Source organism: Phaseolus vulgaris, chromosome 1 (assembly GCF_000499845.2).
Source record: "Phaseolus vulgaris cultivar G19833 chromosome 1, P. vulgaris v2.0, whole genome shotgun sequence".
Lineage (NCBI taxonomy): Eukaryota > Viridiplantae > Streptophyta > Magnoliopsida > Fabales > Fabaceae > Phaseolus > Phaseolus vulgaris.
The window spans coordinates 2,978,220-2,994,106 of NC_023759.2; the positions used below are offsets into that span (position 1 = coordinate 2,978,220).

Below are 15,887 nucleotides of genomic sequence, written 5' to 3' on the forward strand. Positions count from 1 at the left end.
TTAAACAATGTAATTATTACACATTCTAATAATTGGTGTGTATATTTTTAAATATTTTGCTTTTCATAATCTAATAAATATTTCATCTACATAATCAAAATAGTTACTTGACACTGGTGTTAGTCTGTTTTCTAATAATAAATAAATAAATGAAACTCAATTTCGTCCATACCTTCTCGTTCTGATAACTCGTGAATTCTAAAGAAATCGGTAGCCCGTCTGATACCATAACATTGTTTGTTCTGCTTCATTAAATTATGTCTCAATTGTATATATTTATTCTTTTCATGGTAAGTTTTATGTTTAGCTATAGTTATTGTCGATGGACAGGCCTTGCGGGTCGGCCTGTAACCCACTACTAAAAAATGCGGGGCGCTAATCTAGCTTACTAAACCACTTAAGCTCACTTCGCATAATTCGTAATCCACGCGCGTCAATAACGGGACGAGACGGCTTGACCCGCTAATCTGCATAAATAAAAAAAAATATTATTTTATTTTTCTTTAAAACAAAAATCATACTCCATTCATTCATTATTGTAGTGTGACATTTATTTTATTTAAAAAATTGAATTTAATGTATTAAAAAAATAATATTTTATTTTAATCATCTAAGAGGTTAATATTAAGAGTGATAATAAATTTAGTTTTAAGTAAACTTATATTTAAAAAAAAATCAATTTAGTACGCAGGTTTTTTAACTATTAATGTACCAAGGTTTTTTAACTATTAATTATGTGAAAGACAATGATAAAATAACTGGGGAATTTAAAGATGAAGAGAATTAATATAGTATAACTGGAGAATTTATTACTGGAAATTAACTGCAGTAATGATATAGATGCTATAAGCTTTTTATCTGTTATATTTTATCTAAGGGTTATCAAATAAAATTATTAGGGGCTCTTATATCTTTATGTCTTTATATCTTTATATTAAAGAAGAACTGAATAATTCTTATTGAAGACCTAATATAATTAAAATAAAAATATATAAGTTAAATATAATAATTCAAAATAATATATTTTTCTCTCACGCGTGATTTAATATAAAATAATACTATTTAAACATTAACTATTTTTATTAATTATATTTTGTAATACTAACACATTTCATTTATTAATAACGTTTTCATATTTTTTTATGATTTTTATATCTTTTCTCTTCGAAAATTTAAAAATTTTAATTTTATAAAAAATGAAATAAAAGTAATTTCTTTATCCAACTTTTGAGTTCAAATGAGACACTAATAAAAAAAATCATCTAATGGAAATGTTCTACCAACGTATTATCTACAACCATTAGTAAAGATCATTCCTATAACTGTTTCTTGCGGATTTTTTTAATTATTTTATTTTTGATATTTTTATTTTTTTACGTATCAAATTATTAATATTTTAACTAGAAATAAAACCGCATGTCAAGGTTTGAGTTAATAAAAACAGAATAATTACTTTATTTCTTTACTATTTTTGGATACATGTATAAAATAAAAATTGTAAAATTAACTAAAAAAAGAAATAAAAAACAAGTAATTATTCATTTTAAAAAAGTCTAAAAACATGGAAACTAAAATAAAATATTTTTATTATTCCAAAACAATGTACACATATATAATAATAACAAAAATACAATTAGTATAAATATAGAAATTAAAATCTTATTTCATAGATATACCGTATTTATTTTTAAGATTAAAATAATACATACATGAAAAACTAATGATTAAAGTTAAAAATATATTTTTTATATAAATGTTTTAAAATAAATTTAATACTACAATAAGCTTATATTTTTGTATTTTTTATAAAAAATAAAACGAAATCAGAAAATGTTTTTCTTTAGACAAAATAGTTTTGAATAAAATAAATTTTAAAATAAATTTATCAAATTAATTTTAGTTTAAAATAAAGTTAAAAAAATAAAAAAATGAAAAATAAGTTATTCTTGTTATTTAAATTTTTATTAGTACATATACATATACATGTAATGTTCTAATAAAAAAATTGTATAATTCGATTTCTATATCAAAATTAATGTTTCATAATATGATTTATAGTTCATCAAAATTAATGTTTCATAATACGATTTATAATTTATTTTAATAAATATAAATATTGATATAGTTCATTTTAATAAAATAAATATAAATATATGATAATGATAAAAGTAAAATAATTATTCAATGACATATTGATGGCAAAATTATAGAGTTTTTCTCGGATTTGGATCAAAGGTGCGGAAGCTATGGATTGAAATGTGCAAGATCCTCTTAGGAGTTGTGGTGATCTTGAAGGTGCATGATGAGTATGGAGTAAGGGAGGTTCGGCCAAGCCTATGGTAGGTGATGGAGATGAAGATTAGGTCCTCGAAACTAGGGAAAAGTAATGTATGATACAATGTTGGCAGCATAACATTACTCTCATTAATCTTTTAAATACAAGAGCTAGACATCTCCTTTTATAGGCCAAGGAGGCCGTAAATATTAAGCTAATTGCACATGAAAATAAGCAAAATGAAATGGAGATGTGGAGGCACATGGAGCACATGGGGCTTTGATCCAAGTTTTCTTGTCCTAGATGCTCTCTAAGCTTGGTCTTCTTGTCCTAGACGTTCCTAGCTTGGTCTTCTTGTCCTAGACACTTCTAGCTTAGACGCTCCTAACTTGGTCGTTATTGACTTGGCTCTTGCTTTTCATGAAAGGTTGTGCTTGGTCCTCTTCCATCATATATTAGCAAAACTTCTATCAACTAAAAAATCTTCTCTTAATCATGTTTGTATCAATAAGCATCTTCTCATAATTCATAATGCAAACTATTAATAAAAACAAATTGCTTTGAGTATTTATGTACTTGGAACGATATGATATCCAAAATTGAACATAAAAATCAGAAATAAGTGTAAAACAATATTGATTTATCTTTACGTTCATATATATACCATAATTTCATAATGAAACCCGAATCCGGTTATCTTCGTCATAAGTAATTCCATAGTTTCATAATGAAATCCCGAATCCGGTTATCTTCGTTATTGTAGTGCTGATAATGTGATCCAAAACGTTATTATACCTGTATATTATTGGTGGTTATATTCTTTATATTAAGCTAATTTTTTATATGTTTGCAAGAATTCCAAGAACTGGAACGACGTGAGCAAGCCACACTGTAAAAAAGCAGAGAATTTTAATTTGTAATTGGTACATTTTCCTATGGAATGGATTCATTATCATCTACTTCCTTTTTCTTTATATAATATTATAATAATATAATAATAATAATAATTTTTTTAGAATGATTACTTTTTCAAAATAAAAAAAAAAAAATTAAAAACAAAGAAAATATTTAATTTTAAGGATGAACTATTTAAAAAGTATGTGGTAGTGTGATAAAGATTTAAAAAAAAAAAGTGAAAAATGAATTTTGTAAAAATAATCCCTTAATATAATATTTTTGTTAGAAAAAAGGAAACCTAATTTTACTACCGAAAAAACATTTGTTGATATTTTTTTAATTTTAAAATTATTATATTTTTAGATGGTATGTTTTTACTTATTTTATATTTTTATCAAAAAATATTATACGATCATACAATTATTCAGATAATAATTATTTTAGAAAAAGTTAGAAAGCCGAGCAGCTATAACAAAAAGGTTTAAAACGTGGGTGCATATATAAAAAAACACGTTTCAAACAGAAGAAGTGTTGAGCCAGTGGAATGAATCAAGCTTGGCTGCTTCTTCCTGCACCTCCATACCTTCTTCTCTCACCTCCATAGATTTTCGTATTTCCAAAAATGTCCCTCTGTAATATTCTGGATTACATAATTCGGAAATCATTTTTCAAATTTGTAATTAGCTTCCGGATTATATAATCCGGAAGTCTTTTTTCAAATGCATGATTACTTTCCGGATTACATAATCTGGAAATTATTCTATGAAGATGGCACAAGAAGGATAAAAATATATTTTCATGTTGTGTATGAAGGTGCCAGAAAAAGATGTGGAGATGCAGGAAGAAAGAGTCATCAAGCTTCGGTGGAAATATAATGAGGACGGTACAAATGGTACCCATGCATTAAAATGGTGTTTTCCGAATTTACAATTCCAAATCAAACAAAATCAGTGGGTTCCAATATTTTTTTTGAAATTGGTACCAAATAGTGCATTGGTAAAGCCGCTCAAGTAAGAACTCTAACTAATCCATCCCTACAAAACACATTCAAAACAGATATAAACAAATATCATTGAGAGCACATGCCATTCATTGAAAGGTGAAATGAGAATAGTGTGAGGGAGGGGCAGAGACTGTTAGGGGAGTGAGATTGTGTGAGTGTTAGGTGAAGAAAACAGTGAAGTGAAGGTAGGTTGAAGGGTAAAAAGGAAAAATACAAGAAAAATAGGGGTGAGAAGAAGGGAATATGAGGGTGTGAAAAGTAACAGTAATAGTTTTTTTTAATTAAAAATAAAAATAAGAAAAGAAATCTTATTTTTATTTTATTTTTTTATACCATTTTTTTATATTTTTTGGAAAATATGAAATTTTTTATTTTATGAAAAAGAACCCAAACTTTATGCATGACACAAATTTAAAAAGAACCAGTTTTTGAAATAGCAACAATAAAATGGTTAAGCCTGATAAGACTTGCAGTAGAAGTTTAGAAAGCAATTAATGTTTTCTTAATAATCAATTATTGAATTAATAATTTTTTTTAAGGATACAATGACAAGTAAGGGAAGTGAAGATGCTGAAGTGGTTATGGATCCTAAGATTAAAAACATTATTTCTTTTTGAGGCACACACGATGATATATTTGTTTTGTTTTATAATAAGTTTATATATTAAATTCTATATGTATTTTATATGCAAGTGTTTAGGTATTATTGTGGGACAAAATGTTTGGTTATTGTCAACAAGAAGTGTTGAAAAAAAAAAAAGTCTTATATTCAATAAATTTAGTTTGGATGACTTATGTTTTTGCGTGAGAAGGTATATTTGAATTGTGGATCTTTTAAGTCATTTATGTAGTAGTTAGGTAAAGAGAAATCAAAGTTTTATTACCTAATAGAATGAGTTCAGTTTATTGTGAGTTGCTTAGCATTGTCAATGATGTAGGCCAACTGGAGGCCAACTGGATAAGTATAATTTGGGGGTTTAATTTATGAATTTTTTGTTGGACTTTGATGTGTATGAGCAACGAAAGTAATTTGTCATCTATCCATGTGGATAGTTGTGTGTACTTGTTGCAGGTAATATGAAATATTTTGACATCATTGGTAACTATTTATATCAAATTGTGATATTAATTGTGTAGATATGAGCGATCAAACATTTATTCTCTTACAAACGCTAACTGTGAGGGGTGGAAATAAATATCTTTGTATTATTCATTGGATGTTAAAGTTAGTGACAATGAAATTTCTTAGGATCTATAGAACAATGTGGTTTGTCCTCTTTATTCAAATTTGTATTAAATTGACATTTTTGTTAATGTAGTTAATTTAGTTTGATATTATTTATGTCAACAAAAGGTTGTTTTTGAGTTATGTGTGTCGAATGAAGAGCTTCCTAATGAATTGGTTGAGAAAGTGTTTGAGAAAGTTGGATGTGAATTTATGAAGGACAAACCAAGAGGGTGAAGTTGGTAAAATGATGGTCAAAGTCATTGAATTGGTGCTCAAAGCTAAGGAGCAGAAGGTATTAATTACCACTATGGAGAATGAGGTGAAGTACATGATTTGTTAATTCCAAGGAGAAAATTTGTTCTGAAATATATGCCTTCCCCAATACTTGAACCTCTTTTCAGTCAATGACAAAGACCTCCAAATACCTGACAGTAGTGATATAGACGTACTTGAAGATGAAGATCGGGGAAATGAAAAAAAGCAACATGCTCTCACGAATGAAACGCAAACCCAGAAAACGTGTAAAGACGGTTGTGATGAAAACACCAAGGACTACATATTCAAAGGAAAAAAGGAAAATGTGTTAGTCATAAGTTGTTTTGTTTTTAGGTAGCCACCTTAATTGAAAGATGGTCCAAATTCCTTGTATAGTACTTAAACATTAAATGTTGTACAAATTTATTGCTAAGTGAGTGTGAGCAATGGTTCTACATTATGGAAATTGTTGTAATTTATTTGACATGCTACATTTTATGATGTTTTTATAGCCAAACAGAAAAAGGCTACAACTACATAGTAACACATATAGTAGATGTTTAACCATACACTTGAAAAAATATTTGGACAACATTTTCCAGCATAACAACTAAGAAGACATATATAGCTAAAGCATGTGTATATCTTCATAGTTACACTATAGTGGTGGGCATCTCATTTTTGTACTTAGAGAATAAAATGTCTCTCCATAAGCCAATGGTGTCTATTTGATCTCCACATCCATTTTGCTAACAAAGGTTCATTGAAATGTTTAATTTTCTTGATTCCCAAACCTTCATCAGGCTTAGACCTAGATAAACTCTCCTTTTTCCTAGTTTCGCTTCCCCAACCTCATAACAAATTTCTTTGCATACTCATTATCACAATTCAAACCGAAATAAAAGCTTTGAATAGGAAGAGATAATACAAAGGGATGGGTAGTAAATGTTGACTTAATCAAACAAATTATGTTTGCAAAGGTTAAATTTTTTTCATTTCTATTTTATGAGTTTCTTTCTAATTTTATCAATGACCTCTTTCCAAAAAAATTTCTTTCTTAGATTTTCCCCCAAACCTAAGTACTTAAAAGATATTGTCATCCGCATACAGTTATATATATATATATATATATATATATATATATATTAAAACTAAGACAACGGTTAAAAATCCTTAATAATTTGATTTTTTTTTATTAACAATAATGAATTAAATTAAAGAGAGTAATTAAGGGTGCTCCAACCTTATAAAAAAAAAGCCTACTGAAATAGCCTGAATGTTCCACTTTCTTTTTTTTATTGTTCTTATATACTATACCCAGTCCCCTTTGAGTATGTTTCACCAATAGGACTGCATTTGTTACATTGTGTATGTTGTTAACTAGTATATCATAATATATATATATATATATATAAATATATATATACCAAACTCCTAATTAAACTAAACTAAACCAATATGTAATTTTGTATTTTTAACTAGACCATTGATTTGCAATTATTTTTTAATAATAAGTGGAAGCAATTTTTAATAAGGTGTGCGATAACCTAAGAAGAACGACAAGAAATCAAACATAACATAGCAACTTTAAAAGTAAACCATCACAAGTTTCATAATGGATATGTTCTTGTGATGTGCACTTAAATTAAATTTCTAGTAGCTTATTTCAAACTTTGGACATGCATATAAATTTTTCTACAAATACGTATAATTAACTTTAAAAAATTATAATAATTTATGTATAAATTAATTTTAATTTACATTAAAGCTTCTTTTTTTTCCTATAAATACTTATAAGAAAATTTATTGAAAGCAAATTTCTCTTTTTACACTAATCACACCACATAATCATACACACTTAATTAGGTTAACAATCAAAGAAAGGAATAAAATCCAAATGTAATTAAGACATCTTGTGAAATATCTCTGCCAATATTAATTATACTGAAAATATAATAAGCAAAGGTCTGATTGTTTAATAGAACTTACAATATCACTATGGCAAACTACTAAAGTACTCACACTGCACAATCACAAGCACAACCAATTGATGTTCATGGTATGCTTGACACTGAAACTAGTAGCTACAGTGCTGACTGCTACCCAGTTTGGTTACAGTCTCTTTGTTAATGAGAAGCTCATACCTTGCATTTAAATAATAATAATAATAATAATAATAATTTAAAATATAAAATAATAATAATAATATATATAGGATGTCATGTCATGTGATGTCATGTCATGGCCCTAGACGGTAGTGACCATCAGCCATGTAGTGACCATCCATGTAGAGAGTTGCACTTTGGGGATGCAGACCATCCATCACCATAAATTGCATGTCTTCAGAGGGTTTCCAGTGCCTCTTCCTTTGGTTTATGAACCAGTTATTTATTTGCTTTTGGTCCAAACCAGTTGATTCAGCCAATGCCACCTTCTCTGATTCCTGTAGTAATTAATTTCCACCAACAAAACAACATATATAATTTTAGAATATCAATAAACAATCACTTTTTTTATCAGCAATAAAATAATATAAATAAATGAACTTCAGAATAATATGTCTAATTTTCTTAGAAAATTTTAATTCTCTTTTCAAAATTACATTACAACTCTATGTAGCCTTCTAACATACATTCATATGACTTATATTTGTACCATTTCTACTATAAAGTTTTCCTTTGTGCTAAAGTAGAAAAAATATTATAACAATAGTTTCAAAATAGAAATTATCTGCTCTGATACACTTCTTTCAGTAGATTATCTATTATTACTTGTTGAAATTCATTCAAAACTATAAAAAAATAATTATATGATGTAGAATAATCATTATTTCCGTCAATATATATCTATGTAATAAGTAATCAAATTTTGTTAACTTTCTTTTATACATTGAAGTCTCGGTTTCGTAGAATATATAGAGATTAATTAGGTAATCGTATTTGATTAACTATATTAAAATCTCGGTTATGTATTACATAAAGATTAATTGGGGCTATAAGTCTTGAATCCCCTAGCAATTTTGAGTACATTAATTAAGCATTTTTTAAATTTGGTAAAAATACACATTGTTTTAACTGCTTAAAAAATATTATGCCGACATTTCTTATACATTAATGTGTATTTTATAAGGAATGTTATTTGTAACTGTTAAAAGAGAATTTTAAATAATTTCTTAAAATCTTCAAAGTTAACAAGATTAATTTTATTATACTTTTTTTATGCTACAGACTTTGTTGGTAACAATTTAGAGTAAAAGAGTGAGGTATAACATACCGAAGGATATGGCCATTTGTAATGTAATTCCCACCAGTTAAGTAGCTTTTGCCTAGCATCTTTGGGGAGTTTCCCTTTCTTTTTCTTCTTAGAAAGTTCTTGCTTAAGGCTACTCAAGTAACCACTGTACTTTCTCAGCAAGTGGTTTTTAAGTTCACGATCTTCTGCTCTTGGATCAATCTCTGGAAGTTCTGTTTCTCCTCCACTGTTGTCTTGATCATCTTCTGATGAACCAACCCCTTCACATTTATCTTCTGCTAAACAATTTTAAACCATGCAAAATCTTAGTCATAAAGCTCCTCAGAAACTTGGAATCTACATTATGCTTTAACAGTGTATAATGATGCAAAACATCATTTCATATACATGATCAATGCACAGTTATCGATGATATTTATAAGGAAGCAATATGTAATTTTGTTCTATGTTTTTTAATTCAATATCTAAGTTAAGGCCTTTTCTATTATCCAAGAGAAGAAGCTTAGTTAATAGGTATTTCTCACTGCCACCATGGAACTATTGTAGTTCAAAACGTAGTGCTTCATCCCACATATATCATACTATTAAAAGACACTAAAATGTTAAAACAATTTTTAATACATTGGTTAAGCTCCTGCTGATAAAAAAAAAACATTGGTTCAGCTCCTCATAAACATGTATTGCAGAGAAATACTAAGTAAAGATGTATGACGAAGAACATGATTTCATATATATGATCAACTCATCGTTATTGAATGATGATACAGAGAAGTGGTATTAGAAAGAGTAATGATAAATGTCAATCCAATTCATTGTTGAGATGGATTAGTATAGAATAATAAGAGAGAGAGATAGTAAGCAGAAAAAAAAAAAAAGGAGTAGAAATGAGAAAGAAAGAGAAATAAATATACTTTTTAATTTCTTTTTCATTAGAAAGTACTCACAGAGTTCCAAACTCGGTTATCACATGCTGAAATGAAACGTTGTATGGTTCAACAATGTTATACATAATTAGGATCTTTTTCCATTAATGCATAGAAAATAAGTGTTCCCTTTCCCTAAAGTTTCCTTGGAACTAGTAATTCAGTGCTTCATCACATCATAATCATTAGATACCATAATGATAAAACGCTTTGAACATATTTAACATGGAATTCAAGAAGTTAAAGTAGGGTCTAAAACAGAAAAGAATAGTTTTGAGAGACTTCTTCTGCGTGGGAAGAGAGAGGGAGGGAGGGAGCCAATTTTCTGTCTCATCAAATCTTAAAAACGGACATTTTTCTGTTGTATCTTGGTTGTCTTTAGATGTATAAATACTAAATAATCTTGCTGTAAATATAAATTAATCCATTTCATTTTCCTGTCTGATATATAAATCTATATTCATGGCAACACCAAAAATACTGGTTTTCTAACATTTTCTTATTAATCATTCAAATTATATCAAGTAAATATTGGACTGCAAATCCAATTCATTTTGCTGTAAATCTTTTTGGCTCATATGCAAACTTATGACTTTTTATTGTGCTGATAAATAAAATGACTGTTTTATTGTTACTCATTCTTGGTACTTCTGGTGTTTTCTCTTTGCTGATTAAAAAAATATATAAAGTAAACATTAAATAGAAATAAATATACTTAATATCTTGAAAAAGTAATAAATGTATCAGTACTTCTGTATTCAGTTTGAGGATATAAAAGAACATAGTGCATAGACAGACTTCAAACTATTTTTTAATGAATGATCATCTGCTAGAATTTCTCTTTGATTTAGTAGGTGACAGTTACCTGAGCTAAAATCAAGTTTGTGTATGAATTACCTCCAATCATAAGACCAGTTCATCGAATACAACACACAGGTGCATATGAGCAATACAGTCGTTATTTTACTTAGGCACACATAATGGTAAATTACACACCTTGCTTATTTAAAAAACTCATAAAGGTAAATTAAGTAGAAGCAACATCTGAGCACCACAATGATGAGAGTGTGTGTTGACAGTGTGAGAATGTCACCCTACAAAGCTCCACGAATTCACGAAATGCATACTCCAAAAGAGGGTTTAGAAGTCATAACAGCATAAAAAATGAATTAACTAGGAAACCCTAGAAGAATCAATTTGTCAGAACTCAGAAACTTGGGAAATAGGAGCGAGTAGACGCGAACGTGTGAATATGGGTTTCAAATGAAAAAAGAAAAATCAAATTAACACTAATAAACAAAAATAAAAGTTCATCTGGAGTCGTGAAGAATGGACAATACTGTAACAGAATATATAAAATATATAAAAATAAAATAAAACTTGTCAAATCTCTGAAAAGAAACCAAACAAAAAGATGTTGCTTATTTCTCTTTCATTATAATATTAACATTTTATTAATATTATATATAACATATAATATAGGGTACTGATTAGGTTAGGGTTCTGTGCTTGATGAAATATCATCTCCACTGTCTGGGATCCTTCTCGTAGATGTGCAGGTAGGTAAATATTTTTGGTCAAACTTTCCTGGCTCACTACAGAAAACACTCGAGTTTACGACTTCCAAGAACTGCAGAACAAGGTCCAAAATTTTGTGCCCCAGCACATATAACTCATAGTTCAATGTTTGTGTAATCCATAATTAGATAATTAATTAATTTATATATTATGAATAATTAAAATTTATGGTTATTATTGTTATGGGTGTGAGGAGAAAGGGGTGGAGAAGAATGAATCAGTGAAATGAAAGAGAGAGAATTAGGGGGAATAGGATCTTCCCCCTTCTTGTGTTCTATAAAGAGAATGAAAAAGTACCAGAGAAGATCCTGACGGGTCCATTGCATAGCATATTTAGTTGAGTTTCTATCCTTCGCATGAAATCCATGGCTTCTTGAATAGGCCTTGTTAATTCTTCTCTATACTTCACAAGCATGTCATAGTATGCTTCCTGCAGTTATAGTTAAATTATCACCAACAACCATTCCAATGAAGTACCAAAGTCTGATAAGGGTAAACCCCAAAAATAGTATAGGAATAAAATAAATGAAAACCACACATTCAAGGCATTAAAAAATAGCATACACTGTTCACAATCATATCCCACCATAATTATGGTCGCATCAGTCAAAATTAATCTGATTTGTTTATAATATCAAGAATCGTGATTAGAAAAAATGAAACTGTGGTTAAAAACCTTTACACACCATGAATTGATCAAGTTCAGGGTCTTTTGAAGAATCCCTTGAACCACCTGAGGATCTTTGCCGTGCCTCGAACTCTTGCTTTGCCGCAACCATACGCGCCACCACTTCGGGTGAAGCTCCTATCTGTGCAAATCGGGAGAAAGAGAGAGATAGAGGGTGAAAGATAAGAGTTATATATGATTATTCATGTATAAAAAAGATTTTTTTTTATCATTTCAGGAATGTCTGAATCATATAAAAAAGACTCAAAAACAATTAGCATCAAGAGATGATTGCTACTAAGCATACCTATCTGGTTTTTTTTTTTATATGGGGGCGTACTCATTATACTGTAATTAATGTGGTGAGAAATGAGAAATGAATAATAATTGATTAATTAATAGGTGACCTTTTGGCAATCCATATAAGCTTCCAAAAGATTGGAGTACTGAGGGTGAGCAATGATTTTAGCTTTTATGGCTTCAACTTCGGTAGTGGAGCTGGTTGGACTTCCTCCTTGTTGGTGGGGATGGTGATGCATAGTGGTGGTGGTGGTGGTGTTGTTGTGGAGGTTTCCTCTCATTAAAGGGTAGTGGAAAATAGGAGCGTGAAGCTGAGAAGAGCTGGCTTCGGTTTTCACAGAAGGGTGTGGTGCCACTTGATCAGACTGAAAGCAATGATCTGCTCCACCCGATTGAAGATGGAAGGTGTTGATTGGAAACTGATGATGCTGGTGGTGATGGCTATGATGCTGATGCTGATGCTGATGCTGATGCTGGTGATGGTTATGGTTTCCACCACTAGGTGAAGAGTACAGAAAATTAGGCCTTGGACTTGGACTTGGACCTGTGTTTTCACTCAAGTGATTGTTATTAGTGTATTCCTCCATTAATCTCTGAAATTGGGAAACGAAAACCCCTCCCACTCAGCTAATTAACCAAGCTGAACAAGAGCTTCAACAACAAGTGGTGCTCAATTTGGGTGCGAGGAACAAGAAAACCCTAAGGGCTGCACAACCCTAAAATAGCAAAAGGATTGGTAATGAATGGTTGTAAGGGCTGAGGGCCACACACAGCCATCATCAGCACTTGTGTGATGTTTTTTTTGTGTTGGGGTCCAAGGAGGTAGCAAAAAGTTTAAGGTGGTGAAGTGAAGAAACTGTGACAAAGATGGTTGCACTTCCAAAATTTGGGGTATGGACAGCGAGGAGAGGATAGAAACCAGCGAAACTCTCACATGATGTTTTGTACGGAGGGTGAGTGAGGAGAAGAGAAGAAAGAAAGGGAAAAAAAAGGGAGAAAGAAACAAAGAGTGGTAGAAACCGGTAATGGCTCCGTGTTGGGGGTTGTTGACAAGACTTTCTTTGGTTGTGAGAGGAAAAAAAGAAAGAAATATTTAAAAAATGGAAAAGGGTGTGTAGCTTAGTAGATAAGCCTAGGGTGCATAGTTCAGTTTTTGTTTGTTTTTTGGAGGGTTTTGGTTAAATGATTAGTGTGTGTTAGTTTACTTTGCTTTAGTAGTCCTCTCTGTACTCTGTCCCTTGATTTGTTTTCCTTTTTGTGTTACTCACAACTACCATTTTATTGCAGAATTCAAACCAAACAGCTGTGTTAGTGTATGCATTTGCTATGATTATCATTATAGAAAATTACACTTGCACTTGAGTGTTATGGAGCAGTTACATTCTGTGCTTTATTATAAACTTCAAGGATTGTTACTACAAAAAAAATATCAAAGATTTTGTTTTCTGTCGGTCAATCCTAAATAAAGTAACAGGTAAAAAAAGAACAAAGTACACATCTGGTTTAAATTAGGAGTGAAGGAGAGATTTTTTGTTCTCTTATAAATTTCTCGTGCTCCATGTGTCAAACTAATTTTTGTTCATCACATTATAACTGTTGTTATTTTAAATATTAAAAACTAAAAACAATTTTTCTACTCATATTAAAAGAAAATACATATTACTATTAGGTTAATTAATCCATCAAGATTGGGTCGAGTTATATTTACATTTACATCTTAACATTAAATTTGGATATAACTACCATTAAGTTGGTGATTTGGGTGCAAGTAGGTTAGATCATTTTAAGTTTCAAATCGAATATGATTGAGAGAAAAATATTTAATTTAATTAATATAATAATTAATTTTTTTATAAAATTAGTTTTTATTTAATAATTTAGTTATGATTATATATATAAAAAAGTTATAAAACTTATATTAAGATATGTTTTAAAAAATATATATAAAAATATCACTATAAATACAATATTATGTCGTTTAATTATTAATTATAATTATTGTTTATTAAATAAGAAATTTCTTCTAAAAAATATTATTATTATGAAAAGAGTCTAAAAGACTAATCCACCATTTTCGGAACCTAAAGTTCCATCCTCTTTCTTTTCATAGTATTGAATGTTGCGTTTGGACAGCAAGTTAGGGGCTGTTTTGATACCGTATTTAATGTTGTCTCGTGTCTCTGGAGTTCCCTTTTGCCACTTTACAATGCAATTTTTAGGAGTTTTCATATCTTTCTCATAACTGTACAAATACAACAAAAAAACCTCAAATTTCCCATTCTATCTATCAAGTTCCTTTTCACTTCTTCTCTTGTGTTTTTCTTTCTTATCTTTTTCTGTAACGACATTTCCCCAGTTGGGAGTGGGTGGATTTTGGTGGATCTTATGAATCTCAGTTTCTAATACAATTTTGTACATTTGAATTCCACGTTCATGGTTTCGTGTTTTTAAGAATTAATAACCCATGTGCTGATATTTTTTATTTATATGTATTTAAATAATCATTGAATACTCATTATCCCTGTGGATTATTTTTCTTTACTTCATTAAATGCATTTATGGAATCAATATTTTTAGTTGAGAATAAATAGTCATTTATCCATAAAATTAGGATTATTTTTAATAGTGAAGTGATAGATCCTATTGAAATTTTTGCTATGGCACAAGTAAAGGGGTGGGCATGGGTAACTTATAAATTTCCAAAATCAAACTTCTCTTATTCTGATTGGTGTTTTGATGTATATGAATGTTTGAAATCATTGCATTGACGGTTAACAATCTCCCTTCTCTTTTATGGTGAGTTCTATTTTGGATGAGAGCACATGTTGCTGAGTGTGATTCAACCTCAGATGCTGGTGGGGAAGAGCAAGGAATCAACATACCTTTGTGGAGATGTCATGTCTTATATCATTGACATGGGTTATGTTGTTGCTTTATTTTTTGTATTGTTGTTTATGTACAAACTTTGGCTAAGAACTAGGCTTTTTGTACATGGGTTGGAGTACCCCAAGTATTCTCATTTATATTATTCTTTATTGCTGATTAAAAAAAAAACCCATAAAATTAGGATCCTAATAAATAGCTTGAACCAATTGACAAAATAAAGAGCTAAAATTAATTTAAACTATAATATTATAGTTTTGGAATTTGGATTTAACTTTACCACAATTTTTTTAAATATCATTTTGAATTAAAAAAGGAAAATATATTTATCAATATGGACTATTAAGCTACGCAAAACTTTTAATAATACCGAAATATACATAAATAAAATAAAACTTAACTTTATATCTTAACCAAATATAAAATTTGTGTATGGATTAGAGTATTTCTAATATTTCTACTTATTTAATTATTTATTATCGAGAAACAAAGTCGATTATACCAAAGAGATTTTGCATCTGAAAATTGGAGACTTTATACCAATTTTTTTTACTTTCAAGTTAGTATTTAGGATTTATAAATTATATATATGACTTGGTTGTGAATAATTCTTCCTTTTAAAGATG

At 29.3% G+C, this 15,887-nt stretch overlaps 1 protein-coding gene across 2 annotated transcripts; it reads right to left on the reverse strand.

Moving 5' to 3' along the window:
- Window positions 1-7,571: 7,571 nt before the first annotated feature.
- Window positions 7,572-13,510, reverse strand: LOC137816606 (homeotic protein knotted-1). 2 transcript variants are annotated; one of them, XM_068619810.1, is made up of 5 exons: window positions 12,486-13,510; window positions 12,098-12,220; window positions 11,709-11,841; window positions 8,932-9,185; window positions 7,572-8,101 (listed from the first exon to the last, which is right to left on the reverse strand). In XM_068619810.1, the coding sequence occupies exons 1-5, from the start codon at window positions 12,963-12,965 to the stop codon at window positions 7,898-7,900; spliced, it is 1,194 nt and encodes a 397-aa protein (XP_068475911.1). In that variant the 5' UTR covers window positions 12,966-13,510; the 3' UTR covers window positions 7,572-7,897. The 2 variants fall into 2 exon arrangements, with proteins under 2 accessions (XP_068475911.1, XP_068475910.1); XM_068619809.1 differs by having other exon boundaries at window positions 8,932-9,188; window positions 12,486-13,445.
- Window positions 13,511-15,887: the final 2,377 nt, after the last annotated feature.

Excerpts from the sequence above, each read along its gene's own strand:
- LOC137816606 (XM_068619809.1), bottom strand. The coding sequence starts at position 12,965 with ATGGAGGAATACACTAATAACAATCACTTGAGTGAAAACACAGGTCCA. Across the intron at positions 9,189-11,708 it reads ACCCGTCAGGATCTTCTCTG|CAGAAGATAAATGTGAAGGG; the intron begins GTACTTTTTCAT and ends AAAATTGTTTAG. Across the intron at positions 8,102-8,931 it reads ACAAATGGCCATATCCTTCG|GAATCAGAGAAGGTGGCATT; the intron begins GTATGTTATACC and ends TAATTACTACAG.